Genomic DNA, 14,199 nt, shown 5'->3' on the forward strand with positions numbered 1-14,199 from the left:
GGACCACATAGATTTAGAACATTTCCATCACCGCTGTCAGGGCTAAGAATAAAGGCGTGTAATCACATCACACACTGGCTTTGGGGCAGCTGAGCTTGGTGAGCTGACTTTCCAAACTTGAACCTGTTCAGCATTTGCCCTGGCTAAGTTGAGACAGACCTTCTGGGGGTGGACCAGTTTGAACTGGTTAATTTTCAGCCCAAACCAGCATTTTAGCTAAAATTAACTAGAACTTTTGGGGGCCAAATTAGAAAAAGTTATTTATTACTTCTCCAAGATACTTTCATATGTTAGAACATGTGGCAATATATTAATTTTGTTAGAAAAAGAAATTATACTGCCATAAATTTGCCATAATAAATACACAAGTCCTTACACATTGTTTGTTGGTCTCTTTTAAGCTACCCTTGCATCTGTAGTAGGGAGGACAGAGGAATTTAGAAAGAAACTTTTAAACTGGGGTCCACAAAAGGGATTTATGGAGACTCTGAGTTCCCTGTAATTAAGTGCTGAAAACTTTTTTATTTCACACTGTTTGATTTTATTTTTAATCCATAGGAATTAGAAATGGAAACTGAACAATATTTTCCAGAAAGTAAAATTTTTTACTTTATTTTTTTTTTATTTTTTTGGTACACGTGCATATTTCTATAGTGAGCTGTCCAAGCTTTTGTCAGATTCACAGTGAGGTGCAGACCCTAAAGAGGTTAGGAACTGATGCTTTAGGGGATTGCCAGCCTGAATGTGATCAGCTTGCCTTGGGCCACACCAGGAACATGGCCAAGCTGCCTTCCTCAACTTACTAACTTGATAACTTACTCTTTTCCACCCTCCAGTGCTGAATGTGCAGGCTGCCATCCCCATCATCATGGGGGCCAACATTGGGACCTCCATCACCAACACCATTGTGGCGCTCATACAGGCAGGAGACCGGAGTGAGTTCAGAAGGTAGGAGGCTCAGCATCAGCCTTTGCCCCCACCCATTGGGGCTGACCAGGTTGTCCTAACTACCGTGAATATTAGAGCATGTTTGTTATCCCTAGACCTCTTTAGAAATAGACACAGTGGAGGATGGCTAGGATTGGGGGTCACATACTTATCAGTTGATTAAACTCAGCTCTCTGATATGCAGGGCTGGGATAATAGTATCTATCACTGCCGTGTTGTCTAAAGGAGTTAACACAATCATGCAGATAAATGCTTATCAAGGTGCCTGGCACACAGTCAGGGCTGCCTGAATACAGGTCCTAGCTAGAAGCTTGACCTGTGGTGTAAGATAAGGCCAGTTAGAATAGGATTTACTGTCTCACTTAGAAATAATTATTACCTCCTAAAGCTTCCATTTTTGGCTAGCTTCACACACACACACACACACACACACACACACACACACACACAATGGAATACTACTCAGCCACAAAAAAGAAAGAGATTTTGTCATTTGCAGCAACATGGATGGACTTGGAGGGCATTTTGCTAAGTGAAATAAGTCAGACAAAGAAAGACAAATACTATATGATATCACTTATATGTGAAATCTAAAAAATACAACAAACTAGTGAATATAACAAAAAAGAAGCAGATTCACAGATATGAGAACAAACTAGTGGTTACCAGTGGGGAAAGGGAAGGGGAGGGGCAAGATAGGAGTAGGGGAGTAAGAGGTACAAACTGTTAGGTAGAAAATAAGCTGCAAGGATATATTGTGGGGAATATAGCCAATATTTTATAATAGCTATAAATGGAGTATAACCTTTAAAAATTGTGAATCACTGTATTGAACACCTATAGCTAATATAATATTGTACACCAGCTATACTTCAACAGTGGCATCAGACAGATGACTGGCTGGCTGGGGGTCAGCTAACACCGTCCCTCATCCATGGGTGGCAGTGGATGTCCTCAGAGACATTCATTTTCCCTCAACCATGGCTAAAGTCTGGACCCTGATGAAATGTTCTGAGGTCTGAATAATAATACACATTACCCAGGGTGTTTGCTAATTTGATCTTCTCAAGAAGCTAAGCAGACTTTTCTATGCCCCATTTTATTAATATAGGAACACAAAGAGGTTAAGTAACTTCACTGAGGGGCATAGCTGGGACTCGATCCAGGTTTTCTTATTGGAAATTTTGGGTTCTTTTCACTCTTACACTAATTTTTACCTCTGGATGTATAAATATACGATCTATGAAAGTGCCTGCACATAGGAATATAATTGGCCTAGCTCACCCCCTGTTTGGGATATTTAAATAGATTGCTTTCAGTAACATCTTTGGAGATGTGTATCATTCTTTCCTGGTAATTTTTTCCTGGATCGATTACTGTATCAAACACACCTATAAGGCTCTTTAAACATTTTGCCAAACTACAAAGAAATATTTGTATCACTTTGCATCAGCAGTGTATGAAAATGTCTTAAATCACCCTCTCCAGGAAGAATAAGTTAACTTTGTAAAATATTGTAAAATATTAGTTAAAATGGTATGTGAAAATTTGTACTTACAAGTAAATAAATTGCAAATTTCTTTTATTACTGGTGAAGTTAAGCATTTCCCCCTATGTGTTTAATAGCTTTTGTCCCTTCATGTCCCATCTTCTATTTGTTTTGGGTATTTCTTGACATGCAGATTTTTTTTAAAGGAACATTTTTTTCATTGAGGGAAAAAAACTATAGAGTTTTTTTTAATCTGGAGATAGGTAAGATGGAATTCAGGGGGAATCAGTGAACCTTCTCCGGTAGATGCAAATTGTGGTATATATTGGCTTTGTTTTCTGTAGAGACTGTTCAAATATTTGATCAAAGTCTCAAGATCTTACAGTTAAGAATTCAATTGCGTAGAAGGCTCTGATGGTCACCTTCATACTGGCCCCTGCCTTTCCAAAAGGAAGGTCATCTTCCATATGCATGATTTGAAAGTGGTCTTGATGAAGTTTTCTCAAACAGTGCTCCATGAACTAATAATTGCAGCCAAAACACATCTAGTTCCCTTTTCCCCAAGCAGAGCACACTGTGTACTGTCTGATCTGGTGGGAAAGGTTCTGCCGGACAGTGGGAGACAAGGGTCCTGGACCCAGTGCTCCTGCAGTGGTCTTCCATTCCTCTGTGCTCGCTGGCCTTTAGTTTCCTCATCTGTTGAATGGGGATCTTCCTACCACTCACTCTGGGGATTGCTGTGAGAACAAAAGTGAGACTGTACACCTCTATGCACTCAGATAGGTGGCACCTGGCCGGTGATACAAGTGAGGACCTGCCTAGATGGTGCCCCGTCGCTTGTTGACTAATCTGGCTCGGGATGGCGTTCCCCTCCTGCAGGGCCTTTGCAGGGGCCACCGTCCATGACTTCTTCAACTGGCTGTCTGTGTTGGTGCTCCTGCCTCTGGAGGCTGCCACCCATTACCTGGAGCGCCTGACCAACCTGGTAGTGGAGACCTTCAACTTCAAGAATGGAGAGGATGCCCCGGAGCTTCTGAAAGTTATCACAGATCCCTTCACGAAGCTCATTATCCAGGTAACTCGCCTTCCTGCAGAGAGGGAAAGGCCCCAACACCCTCCCCTGCTCCCCCCTCACCGGACTGGGACGGAAGAGATGGATGAGGGTCTCTAAAAACTGCCCTTTGGCTGCCTCTGAAAAAAGCCAAGGGAGGGAGCTTCCCTGGTGGCGCAGTGGTTGAGAGTCCGCCTGCCGATGCGGGGGACACGGGTTCGTGCCCCGGTCTGGGAAGATCCCACATGCCGCAGAGCGGCTGGGCCCGTGAGCCTTGGCCGCTGAGCCTGCGCGTCCGGAGCCTGTGCTCCGCAACGGGAGAGGCCACGACAGTGAGAGGCCCGCGTACCGCAAAAAAAAAAAAAGCGCCAAGAGAGGCAGAACTTCAGGGACACCCGATGAGATGGAGTAATTGGCTTTTATTATCTCCTTGATTTCAACAAGTGTATCATCTTTATTAGGATGGGGGCAGGTGGCAGGTGTGAGCGCTTCTCTAGACTCAAGAACTCTCTACTGGACACCTGGGCGCTTTGTTCCCACTACTGGCCTCAGCACCCGTGGGCTCACTGATTAAAGCAGCACCCTGCTCCCAGCCACAGAGGAAGAGTTTACTGCCTTTCCTTCCATCTCACCCCTCTGCTCACTCGGGTCTGTCCATATTACTGAAATAAATGAAAGAAGGCTTTGTGGATGTTGCCTTGGGGAGAAGGGGCCAGTTTGGACCTTGCCCTTTCACTCTTACCTTCTGTTTTTTTTCTGTCATTCAGTCATCTGATGAATATGTACTGCATGCTTCTTAGATACAGGTTCGTTGTTCATACAATCATTCATGTATTGAGCACCCACTGACATCTGGGTGCTGTGCTCTGTCCTGAGAGTGCAGGTGGAGTGAGTCCCAGCTCACCCCTTCAGTGCAGTTCACATCCTCAGCCCCTTTTAACAGCTTAACATCTGTCCCACATCGGTTCCGAGAACGTGCTGACTCTCTTCTGTCCATTGCCTTCCTCAGCTGGATAAAAAAGTTATCAACCAAATTGCAATGAATGATGAAACAGCCAAAAACAAGAGTATGATCAAGATTTGGTGTAAAACCTTTACCAGCGTGGTAAGTTTCTGAGAATATTGCTGGGTGGGTGAACTCTTGTGTCTGTACTTGATAAAGCAAGATCTTGCATTTAGATTGGGCATATAAAAGGTAAGGGGAAAGAAAAATCAGGGATTCCTGAAAAATCAAAACTAGCCAGTGAGAATCCTGAAGTCCTTGAATGCCAGATGGACAGACATTTTACAGTAGGACAGACAGAACCAGCCCACATCATGGACCCATTTTTCCTGGCTTGTTATTTTCATGTCTCCTGGCTTACCTCTGGCTGCCTCCTTGCTTCCATTTATGGAGGGACCCATGGAAGCAGTGCATCACGCTTACGGTGCACGAATTGATATGGGTCTCCCCTGACGCCTCGCATTTCCTGCCATTCCCCACCAGAAATGAGTGTTATGGACTATACATAGCATTTCTCATGTTTGCCACCCAGACTGAGAGGAATGTCACCGTCCCCTCGCCTGACAACTGCACCTCTCCTTCCCTCTGTTGGACGGATGGTTTGCACACCTGGACCATCAAGAACGTGACCCACCAGGAGAACATTGCCAAGTGTGAGTGAAACTCACAGAGCATCAGCCGCCAGGACAGGCTGTCTGGGGTGATGATAGGTGTTTCCTATCTGTGTGGAGCCCCAGTAAGTGAAGGAAAGAAGGGCAGTGAGATTCACTGAACAACAATCCTACACTGGCCAATGAGCTGTGAGCTTTCACAGCAGAGGAAACTAAGGCTTAGGGACAGGGGACAGGCCCCAGGTCCCCCCGTAAGGGGCAGAACTAGGACGTGATATTCAGTTCCTCTGACGGTTCCAGACGGATTCAGAACTCATCAACAGATAGCAGAGTGCTCCTTCTATGTGCTTCAGTATCTCTTTGGCAGTAACTCTAGGGAGATCATGAGTCCCTACGGTACAGCAGGCCCATATAGCAGGGCTATAGCACTGAACAAAGCAGTGAGCCTGCATGATGCTCCAGTTCTTTAAGAAGCTATACTGTTGCCTCTGGACTCTTTTATGGCCCTGACGTTAGTTCTTCTAATTATTTATTCCTTATATACCCATTTGCATATCTCTGCTTCTCCTCCTCTCCGTGCACCCCACATTAATTCTGAGCCGTATACCTTAATACTCCAGTTGTGCTTTACCTCACAGAATCAAGTGAACGTATCACCTCCCGTGTTCTAGGTGCTGTACATCCATTGATATAACCATGTTTTTCTGGAATCATCATGGGGACACACAGGGATTTTTCAAAAACACAAGGAGTTTTATAATTAACAATAGCTCCCACTCTGACTTGCCCATCCTACCCCACCTTGCTTCTCAAATACTTTGTTGTAGGTATCCTCATTATCATGAGTAAAACACAACATGGGATTTAGAGGCAGAAGAATGGGGCTGGAAACCTGGGTCTGCCCCTGGATTTCACTACATCTTCACCCTCATGAGATCCCATTGGCCAGAACATAGGCTCAGGGTTACTCTTAGCTGCAAGGGAGGCTGGAAAGTGTGGTCTTTATTCTGGGCTGCCTTGCTGTGTGTCAAGCTGACAACCAAGATTCTGTTACTCTGAGACATAAGGATGCTGGGGAATAAGTAACCATCTGTGGCTGTCAAGGGTTCCGTGCCCTCCTAACGAGGGCTTTCTATGGTCTCTCCAGGCCAGCACATCTTCGTGAATTTCAACCTCCCCGACGTTGTTGTGGGCACCATTCTGCTGGTAGTTTCCCTGCTGGTCCTCTGTAGCTGCCTGATCCTAATTGTCAAGCTCTTGGGCTCTGTGCTCAGGGGGCAGGTAGCTGTTGTCATCAAGAAGACCATCAACACTGGTAAGCACACTGCCCCCCATCTGGACCTTCTAGGGGATAGTGTCACTGTGGTCCCTCCAGGGGTGCTCCTTTTGATTCTCCTCTAGCAGTGGCCTCTGCATGGAGTTTCTCTCTGGGTTCTGATAAGTTGCGGAAGTTAAGATGCCATTCACCCTTGAAATCTTCCTTAGTGTCTTGGGTGGAGCCTGGGGAGAAGGCGCAAGCTTCCATCAGATGTTTGCAAGGTCCTGAGAAAAAGCCAGCTCAAATCCAGAGAGCTGTGAGATAGGCCTTCCTTCCTGGCAGTTTCCCTGTTTGCCCAGGACTTGACTGGGTCTGTCAGGATACCTTAGGAAAAGGTTAACAGAAGTCCACCGTTGTCCCTACTTCCCTTCGACTCTTGGGAAGAAAATGTGGTTCTGGATAAATACGTCAGCATTTTGAGGCAGCCAGTCAGACTCCATTTCTGAGAATGGCGTCCTGGCCAATGAAGATATACCCCGTAAACTCTCCCTGTGAGATGGGGACGAGGATATCTACCTCTCAGGGTTGTCATGAGGGTGAGCTGAGTACCCGTGCCCTGGATGCTTGCTGGCTGTGCAGGGCCTGATCCTGTGCTAGTGGTGCCGAGGGCGGGGTCTATAGGGCTTCCAAGCTGCTTCATATCCTCACTGCTCTTTTAGGTGGAAACAAAGGTGGAGGGTATGCAGCGTTGGGAGACCAGGACAGGAGGAAAGATAGAGGTCTGAATGCTCCAAGTACTTTGTCGTTATTCAGCTGCTGTGGCAAATTCTTGTAGGCTGGGTGGCTTAAACAACAGAAATTTGTTTCTCACAGTCCTGGAGACTGGGAGGTCCATGGTCAGGGTGCCAGCACAGTTGGGTTCTGGTGAGGACCCACTTGCTGGTTTACAGATGGCCGCCTTCTCACTGTGTCCTCACATGGAATACAGAGTGGAGAGGAAGCAAGCTCTGCCTTCTGTAAGGGTACTAATCCACTCATGAGGACTCCAATCTCATGACCTAATCACCTCCCAAAGGCCTCACTTCCTAATACAATCGCATTAGGGGGTCAGGGTTTCAACATATGAATTGGGGGAGGGGGGAAAGACACAAACATTCTGTCCATAACAGACAGGTTCAGCATTTAGAACTCCAGTGAAATGTATTTTTGTCCTCATAACATGTACCCACATCCTTGGCTCTACCATCTGCATGGAGTTTCTCTCTGGGCTCTGATAAGTTGCGGAAGTTAAGATGCCATTCACCCTTGAAATCTTCCTTAGTGTCTTGGGTGGAGCCTGGGGAGAAGGCGCAAGCTTCTATCAGATGTTTGCAAGGTCCTGAGAAAGAGCCAGCTCAAATCCAGAGAGCTGTGAGATAGGCCTTCCTTCCTGGCAGGTTCCCTGTTTGCCCAGGACTTGACTGGGTCTGTCAGGATACCTTAGGAAAAGGTTAACAGAAGTCCACCGTTGTCCCTACTTCCCTTCGACTCTTGGGAAGAAAATGTGGTTCTGGATAAATACGTCAGCATTTTGAGGCAGCCAGTCAGACTCCATTTCTGAGAATGGCGTCCTGGCCAATGAAGATATACCCCGTAAACTCTCCCTGTGAGATGGGGACGAGGATATCTACCTCTCAGGGTTGTCATGAGGGTGAGCTGAGTACCCGTGCCCTGGATGCTTGCTGGCTGTGCAGGGCCTGATCCTGTGCTAGTGGTGCCGAGGGCGGGGTCTATAGGGCTTCCAAGCTGCTTCATATCCTCACTGCTCTTTTAGGTGGAAACAAAGGTGGAGGGTATGCAGCGTTGGGAGACCAGGACAGGAGGAAAGATAGAGGTCTGAATGCTCCAAGTACTTTGTCGTTATTCAGCTGCTGTGGCAAATTCTTGTAGGCTGGGTGGCTTAAACAACAGAAATTTGTTTCTCACAGTCCTGGAGACTGGGAGGTCCATGGTCAGGGTGCCAGCACAGTTGGGTTCTGGTGAGGACCCACTTGCTGGTTTACAGATGGCCGCCTTCTCACTGTGTCCTCACATGGAATACAGAGTGGAGAGGAAGCAAGCTCTGCCTTCTGTAAGGGTACTAATCCACTCATGAGGACTCCAATCTCATGACCTAATCACCTCCCAAAGGCCTCACTTCCTAATACAATCGCATTAGGGGGTCAGGGTTTCAACATATGAATTGGGGGAGGGGGGAAAGACACAAACATTCTGTCCATAACAGACAGGTTCAGCATTTAGAACTCCAGTGAAATGTATTTTTGTCCTCATAACATGTACCCACATCCTTGGCTCTACCATCTGAATATGCAAGGTGAAAGGATGCTGAAAATCCAGTTTGCAATTTCAGACTTGGTTTGGGGTGGGGAGGAGTTTACACAACCTCAACCTCTGGCCCAGCCGTGCCCCCTGGGTCCTGTGGAGATGCCAGCTGGGCCTCCAACTCATGCCTTCCCCAGAAGGATTTTGACGCATCTCTTATCTTCTGCGTTCCAGATTTCCCTTTCCCCTTTGCCTGGGTGACTGGCTACCTGGCCATCCTTGTGGGGGCGGGGATGACCTTCATCGTTCAGAGCAGCTCTGTGTTCACGTCTGCTATGACCCCTCTGATCGGTGAGTTTCACAGTCAGACTCCATTTCTGAGAATGGCGTCCTGGCCAATGAAGATATACCCCGTAAACTCTCCCTGTGAGATGGGGACGAGGATATCTACCTCTCAGGGTTGTCATGAGGGTGAGCTGAGTACCCGTGCCCTGGATGCTTGCTGGCTGTGCAGGGCCTGATCCTGTGCTAGTGGTGCCGAGGGCGGGGTCTATAGGGCTTCCAAGCTGCTTCATATCCTCACTGCTCTTTTAGGTGGAAACAAAGGTGGAGGGTATGCAGCGTTGGGAGACCAGGACAGGAGGAAAGATAGAGGTCTGAATGCTCCAAGTGCTTTGTCGTTATTCAGCTGCTGTGGCAAATTCTTGTAGGCTGGGTGGCTTAAACAACAGAAATTTGTTTCTCACAGTCCTGGAGACTGGGAGGTCCATGGTCAGGGTGCCAGCACAGTTGGGTTCTGGTGAGGACCCACTTGCTGGTTTACAGATGGCCGCCTTCTCACTGTGTCCTCACATGGAAGACAGAGTGGAGAGGAAGCAAGCTCTGCCTTCTGTAAGGGTACTAATCCACTCATGAGGACTCCAACCTCATGACCTAATCACCTCCCAAAGGCCTCACTTCCTAATACAATCGCATTAGGGGGTCAGGGTTTCAACATATGAATTGGGGGAGGGGGGAAAGACACAAACATTCTGTCCATAACAGATGGGTTGAGCATTTAGAACTCCAGTGAAATGTATTTTTGTCCTCATAACACGTACCCACATCCTTGGTTCTACCATCTGAATATGCAAGGTGAAAGGATGCTGAAAATCCAGTTTGCAATTTCAGACTTGGTTTGGGGTGGGGAGGAGTTTACACAACCTCAACCTCTGGCCCAGCCATGCCCCCTGGGTCCTGTGGAGATGCCAGCTGGGCCTCCAACCCGTGCCTTCCCCAGAAGGATTGTGACGTGTCTCTTATCCTCTGCGTTCCAGATTTCCCTTTCCCCTTTGCCTGGGTGACTGGCTACCTGGCCATCCTTGTGGGGGCGGGGATGACCTTCATCGTTCAGAGCAGCTCTGTGTTCACGTCTGCTATGACCCCTCTGATCGGTGAGTTTCACCCTGGGTCTCCCTCTGGCCGACATTACCATCTTCTGTCATCCTCTGGGGCTGATGCTATGGGCTTTGTATTTTCAACCCCCAGGTATAGGTGTGATATCCATTGAGAGGGCGTATCCACTCACGCTGGGCGCCAACATCGGTACCACCACCACCGCCATCTTGGCCGCCTTAGCTAGCCCAGGCAGTACTTTGAAGAGCTCGCTCCAGGTCAGGAAATGCTGCATGGGGCAGGGGCTCTGTGGGTGGGATCCAACCCTATCCATGATCTTGTAAGCGGATGGATTTTAACCAAGAAACCAAGCCAAGCTTTTCTCTGTTATGTCCAAGACTGTGATGTGGAGAAGCCACGGAGAGACAGATTTGAGAACAAAGCCGTCTACTCTTTAGAGTGGTAGTCAGACTCCCATCACCAGTGGTTGTTTAAGCAAAGGTGGGGTGGCCATTTTACTAGAGGTGGAAAGGGTATTCAGGAAGCATAGATACCACTTCCCGTCTCCTTGCCCTCCTCTTGGTGAACTCTGACGGGGCATTGGGAGGTCACCTGTGTCTTGAGCCTGGCGTTGAGAAGAATCAGGGGGACCTGCCTTGCCTGGATCAACTAGGTGACCTTGGGCAAGATGACCTTTGGTGTTTGAATCACTGAGCCCCCATTTGCACATGAAGTGCCCTTAGGTGACCTAACCTTTGAGCATCAATTCCCTCATCTGAAAAATGGGAACCATAATCCTTATCTCATTAGGATTATTATAAGGATCTGATGAGGCACTGTCTAAAGCCATGCTGTTGACAGAAATATAGAGTGCATATAGAATATATGAACCACCATGAAATCTGAAATTTTTTAGTAGCCACAGTTTCGAAAGGTAAAAAAGGAACAGGGAGATTAATTTTAATAATGTGTTTGAACCCATTGTCATTTCAACATGTAATTGATCTAAAAATATGGTGATATTTTACATTCCTTTTTGGACTAAGCCTTTGAAATCCAGTGTATTTTATGCTTATGCCACATCTCAATGGATAGTGGCTCATGTATCGGACAGGGCTGGTCCAAAGCCCTTAGCATCATGCTTGGTACCTGGTGGGCACACCTAGCAAAGTGCAAAGTGCATGGCCTCTGGAGACAGGCTACCTGGGTTTGAATCTCATCTCCCACCTGTGTGACTCTAGGAAGACAGCTTGACCTCGTGGTGCCTCAGTTTCCTCCTACATGAAATGGAGATAATGTTGCCAACTCAGGATATCTTTTGAGGATTGAAGTAATCCATAAAAGTGCTTGGAATTGTTGCCTCCCCCATAGGAAGTGCTCTATAAACATCAGCTGCTGCTGTTGCTATTATCTTTATTAACTGTAGCCATCTTTCCTTGTCTCTCCCCTCCCTGAAACAGGGCCACTGAGCCAAGAAAGCCAGCTATCTTGCACACCTTTCCTTCGGCCCCACCAGCTCTTAACTGCTCAGCTGGAAGCAGCAGGGTCAAGGCACTGGGTGGCAGCGGGCACATTCATGAAGTTCATTGTTAGATTTGGCCTAAAGGGCTTCAGGCCCTGAAAACTGAGCTGGCATTCAGCCGGTCACCTCCCTCGCCCTCCCTCCCTTTTACCGCCCCCCGCCCCCCCGGACACATAGTAGGACCTCAGGTAATACCGGTCCCACTCTGGGCTGAGCTATGAAGACGAGGAAGACTCAGGCCTCCGCTCTTAGACAACGCCCCCTTCTCCCCGACCCCACCGTGCAGCAGACCCGTTCACCTGTCCACCCTCTTGCATTTCAGATTGCCCTGTGCCACTTTTTCTTCAACATCTCAGGCATCTTGCTGTGGTACCCAATCCCGTTCACCCGCCTGCCCATCCGCCTGGCCAAGGGGCTGGGCAGCATCTCAGCTAAGTACCGCTGGTTTGCCGTCTTCTACCTGGTCATCTTCTTCTTCCTGATCCCTCTGGCAGTGTTTGGCCTCTCGCTGGTCGGCTGGCCAGTGCTGGTGGGTGTGGGAGCGCCCATCATCTCTGTGGTCTTCCTGGTGGTGGCCCTCAGGCTCCTGCAGTCCTACTGCCCGTGCATCCTGCCCCACAAGCTCCAGAACTGGAACTTCCTGCCGCTGTGGATGCACTCGCTGAAGCCCTGGGACAAGCTCATCACCACGCTCACCAGCTGCTGCCAGAGGCTCTGCTGCCGTACCTGCTGTCTGCTGTGTGGCTGCCCCAAGTGCTGCCGCTGCAGCAGGTGCTGTCGCTGCAGCAAGTGCTGTGAAGACCTGCAGGAGGTGCAGGACGTCCCCGTTAAGTCCCCCGAGGCTTTTGCTAACATGGCCATGGACAAAGAGGCCCAGGACGGGGTCCCCAAGTCCGAGGTGGATGCCTCGGGCACCAAAACCACTGCCAGCATCACAGCCTTGTAGGTAGGAGCTGCCTGGAGGCGGGAGGAGGGCCCTACCGCCCACAGGGCTCCCGCTCCCTCCTGGTTCTCCCTCCACCTCGGGAGGATTTGTTCCCCGTTGAGAAATGACATCCGTCCCGACTCTCGTTCCCTGGCCCAGCGTATCAGCCCGCACAGTAGTTTCACCTCAGCCCCATGTTCCCTGGGTCTTCCAGGCCCAGGAAGGTGCAGAAGAACCCTGAAAGAGAATTAGATAGTGAAACCTGGCCAGAGAGGTGATCACACCTGCTGCCACACACAGCTGGGTTGGTCAGTAGGACATTTTTTCAGACCATTCCCTTGCAAAGGAAAAGCCCCAAGGGAGGAATTTATGGCAGGTTCTTTGTCAAAGGTGCATATACACGTTCACTTTTCTTTATTATGATCCAGCTCAGACTTCTCTCTTTTACCAAAGACCAACTTCAGCCAAGAGCAGCTGCCCCCATGTGTCCCAGAGCAGCCCGATTCAGGGGAAATGGTGTAATTGTTGGGGACTTGGGTGAAGACCATAGATGTGGGCCTTTCCCCCTTCTCAGTGCTCCCCACGTCCCCTGTCAGGGTTTTCTCACCTGGGCAGGGGGTGTTACTCCCAGTAGTTTACCTGCTGTGCCCTCAAGTTTCCAGGATGGGAGCCACATCTGAGCTACAGAGTGGGTCTCAGAGAGCTTTGGCTCACCCGGCGCTCCAGTCGTCATAAGAAGACAGTGGTCCTATCCCTGAGCTGACAGATGGAGGATGAGAGCTGGGAAATGGGGAACATTTGGGGGAGATGTTTCATCTGCCACAAAGGCCTCGGGTGCTTCTTTACCTGGCTAATTTAGAAGCCAAATTGGCAGACATTCTGGCTAAAGCTTAGTGCTGATAAAAATCATCCCTGCTGAGTCTTTTGGAACAAGATATACAGGTTCTGAGTGCCCTCCACTGTGCCCCCTTGAATCATAGGAAGCACCTGAGCGTGGAACAGCTCTGTGCCTCTCTCTGTCCTGTGCAATATGTCTATCTGGTTCAGCTTTCGGTGGTCAACCTCTGTCCATACATCCACCCATCCGTCCATCCATCTAAGCCAGAACCTCTTTCCCAGCATTCCCCCATACTCCCATAGATAGAAGAACTTTGATTTTCTGCCCTCTCTCCATGCCTGCAAAGCTCAAAACTGAGGGCAGAAACCAGGGCGTGTCATCAAGTGGCAGTGGGGTCCTTGTGTGTCTGTGGGACCAAGAAGTGTGCTCCTTCTTGTCCCAGATGCCTTCTCTGTGCCTTCAGGAGCCCCCTGTGGTATGTACACCTCCTTTTTCCCTTGCTTCTCATCCTCAACAACCCCAGGTCTCCGCAGAGAGTGAGCGAGCTTCAACCGAGTCTGGGAAAAGGGGTCAGTGTAGACGTGCTCCCAGACCCTGCCCTCCCCCATCCTAGCTTCTCCATCACTTTCATAGGTTGTAGTACCAAACTGAGCCTTCCCCTGACCTTCCCTGTGTAGATACGGATTCCCAAACAGAGCCTTTGATACTCTATATTTATACTCATGCAATGTGCAGCATTTTTCATAAGTTATATAGTAAATAGTTCTGTGATTTGTGTCATGAAGCGCTCTCATTTGGAAACAAGGCTGGCTTCTACTGAGAAAGACCACCTTTGTATATTTTGTAATCCTGTCTTTTAAACTGCTTCTGCAGCCACAC

General features: G+C 48.5%; 1 protein-coding gene across 1 annotated transcript in view; it reads left to right on the plus strand.

Moving 5' to 3' along the window:
* Positions 1–12,921, plus strand: part of LOC112063773 (sodium-dependent phosphate transport protein 2B-like) — a 22,348-nt gene extending 9,427 nt beyond the window's left edge. Inside the window, exons 2-9 of the mRNA XM_028492563.2 lie at positions 837–948; positions 3,317–3,512; positions 4,498–4,593; positions 5,024–5,144; positions 6,250–6,417; positions 8,896–9,012; positions 10,189–10,313; positions 11,880–12,921. Of these exons, the coding sequence (XP_028348364.1) occupies positions 837–948; positions 3,317–3,512; positions 4,498–4,593; positions 5,024–5,144; positions 6,250–6,417; positions 8,896–9,012; positions 10,189–10,313; positions 11,880–12,503 (1,559 nt within the window). The 3' untranslated portion in view covers positions 12,504–12,921. The remainder of the gene's footprint in view (positions 1–836; positions 949–3,316; positions 3,513–4,497; positions 4,594–5,023; positions 5,145–6,249; positions 6,418–8,895; positions 9,013–10,188; positions 10,314–11,879) is intronic.
* Positions 12,922–14,199: the final 1,278 nt, after the last annotated feature.

Source organism: Physeter macrocephalus, chromosome 7, assembly GCF_002837175.3.
Source record: "Physeter macrocephalus isolate SW-GA chromosome 7, ASM283717v5, whole genome shotgun sequence".
Taxonomy (NCBI): Eukaryota; Metazoa; Chordata; class Mammalia; order Artiodactyla; family Physeteridae; genus Physeter; species Physeter macrocephalus.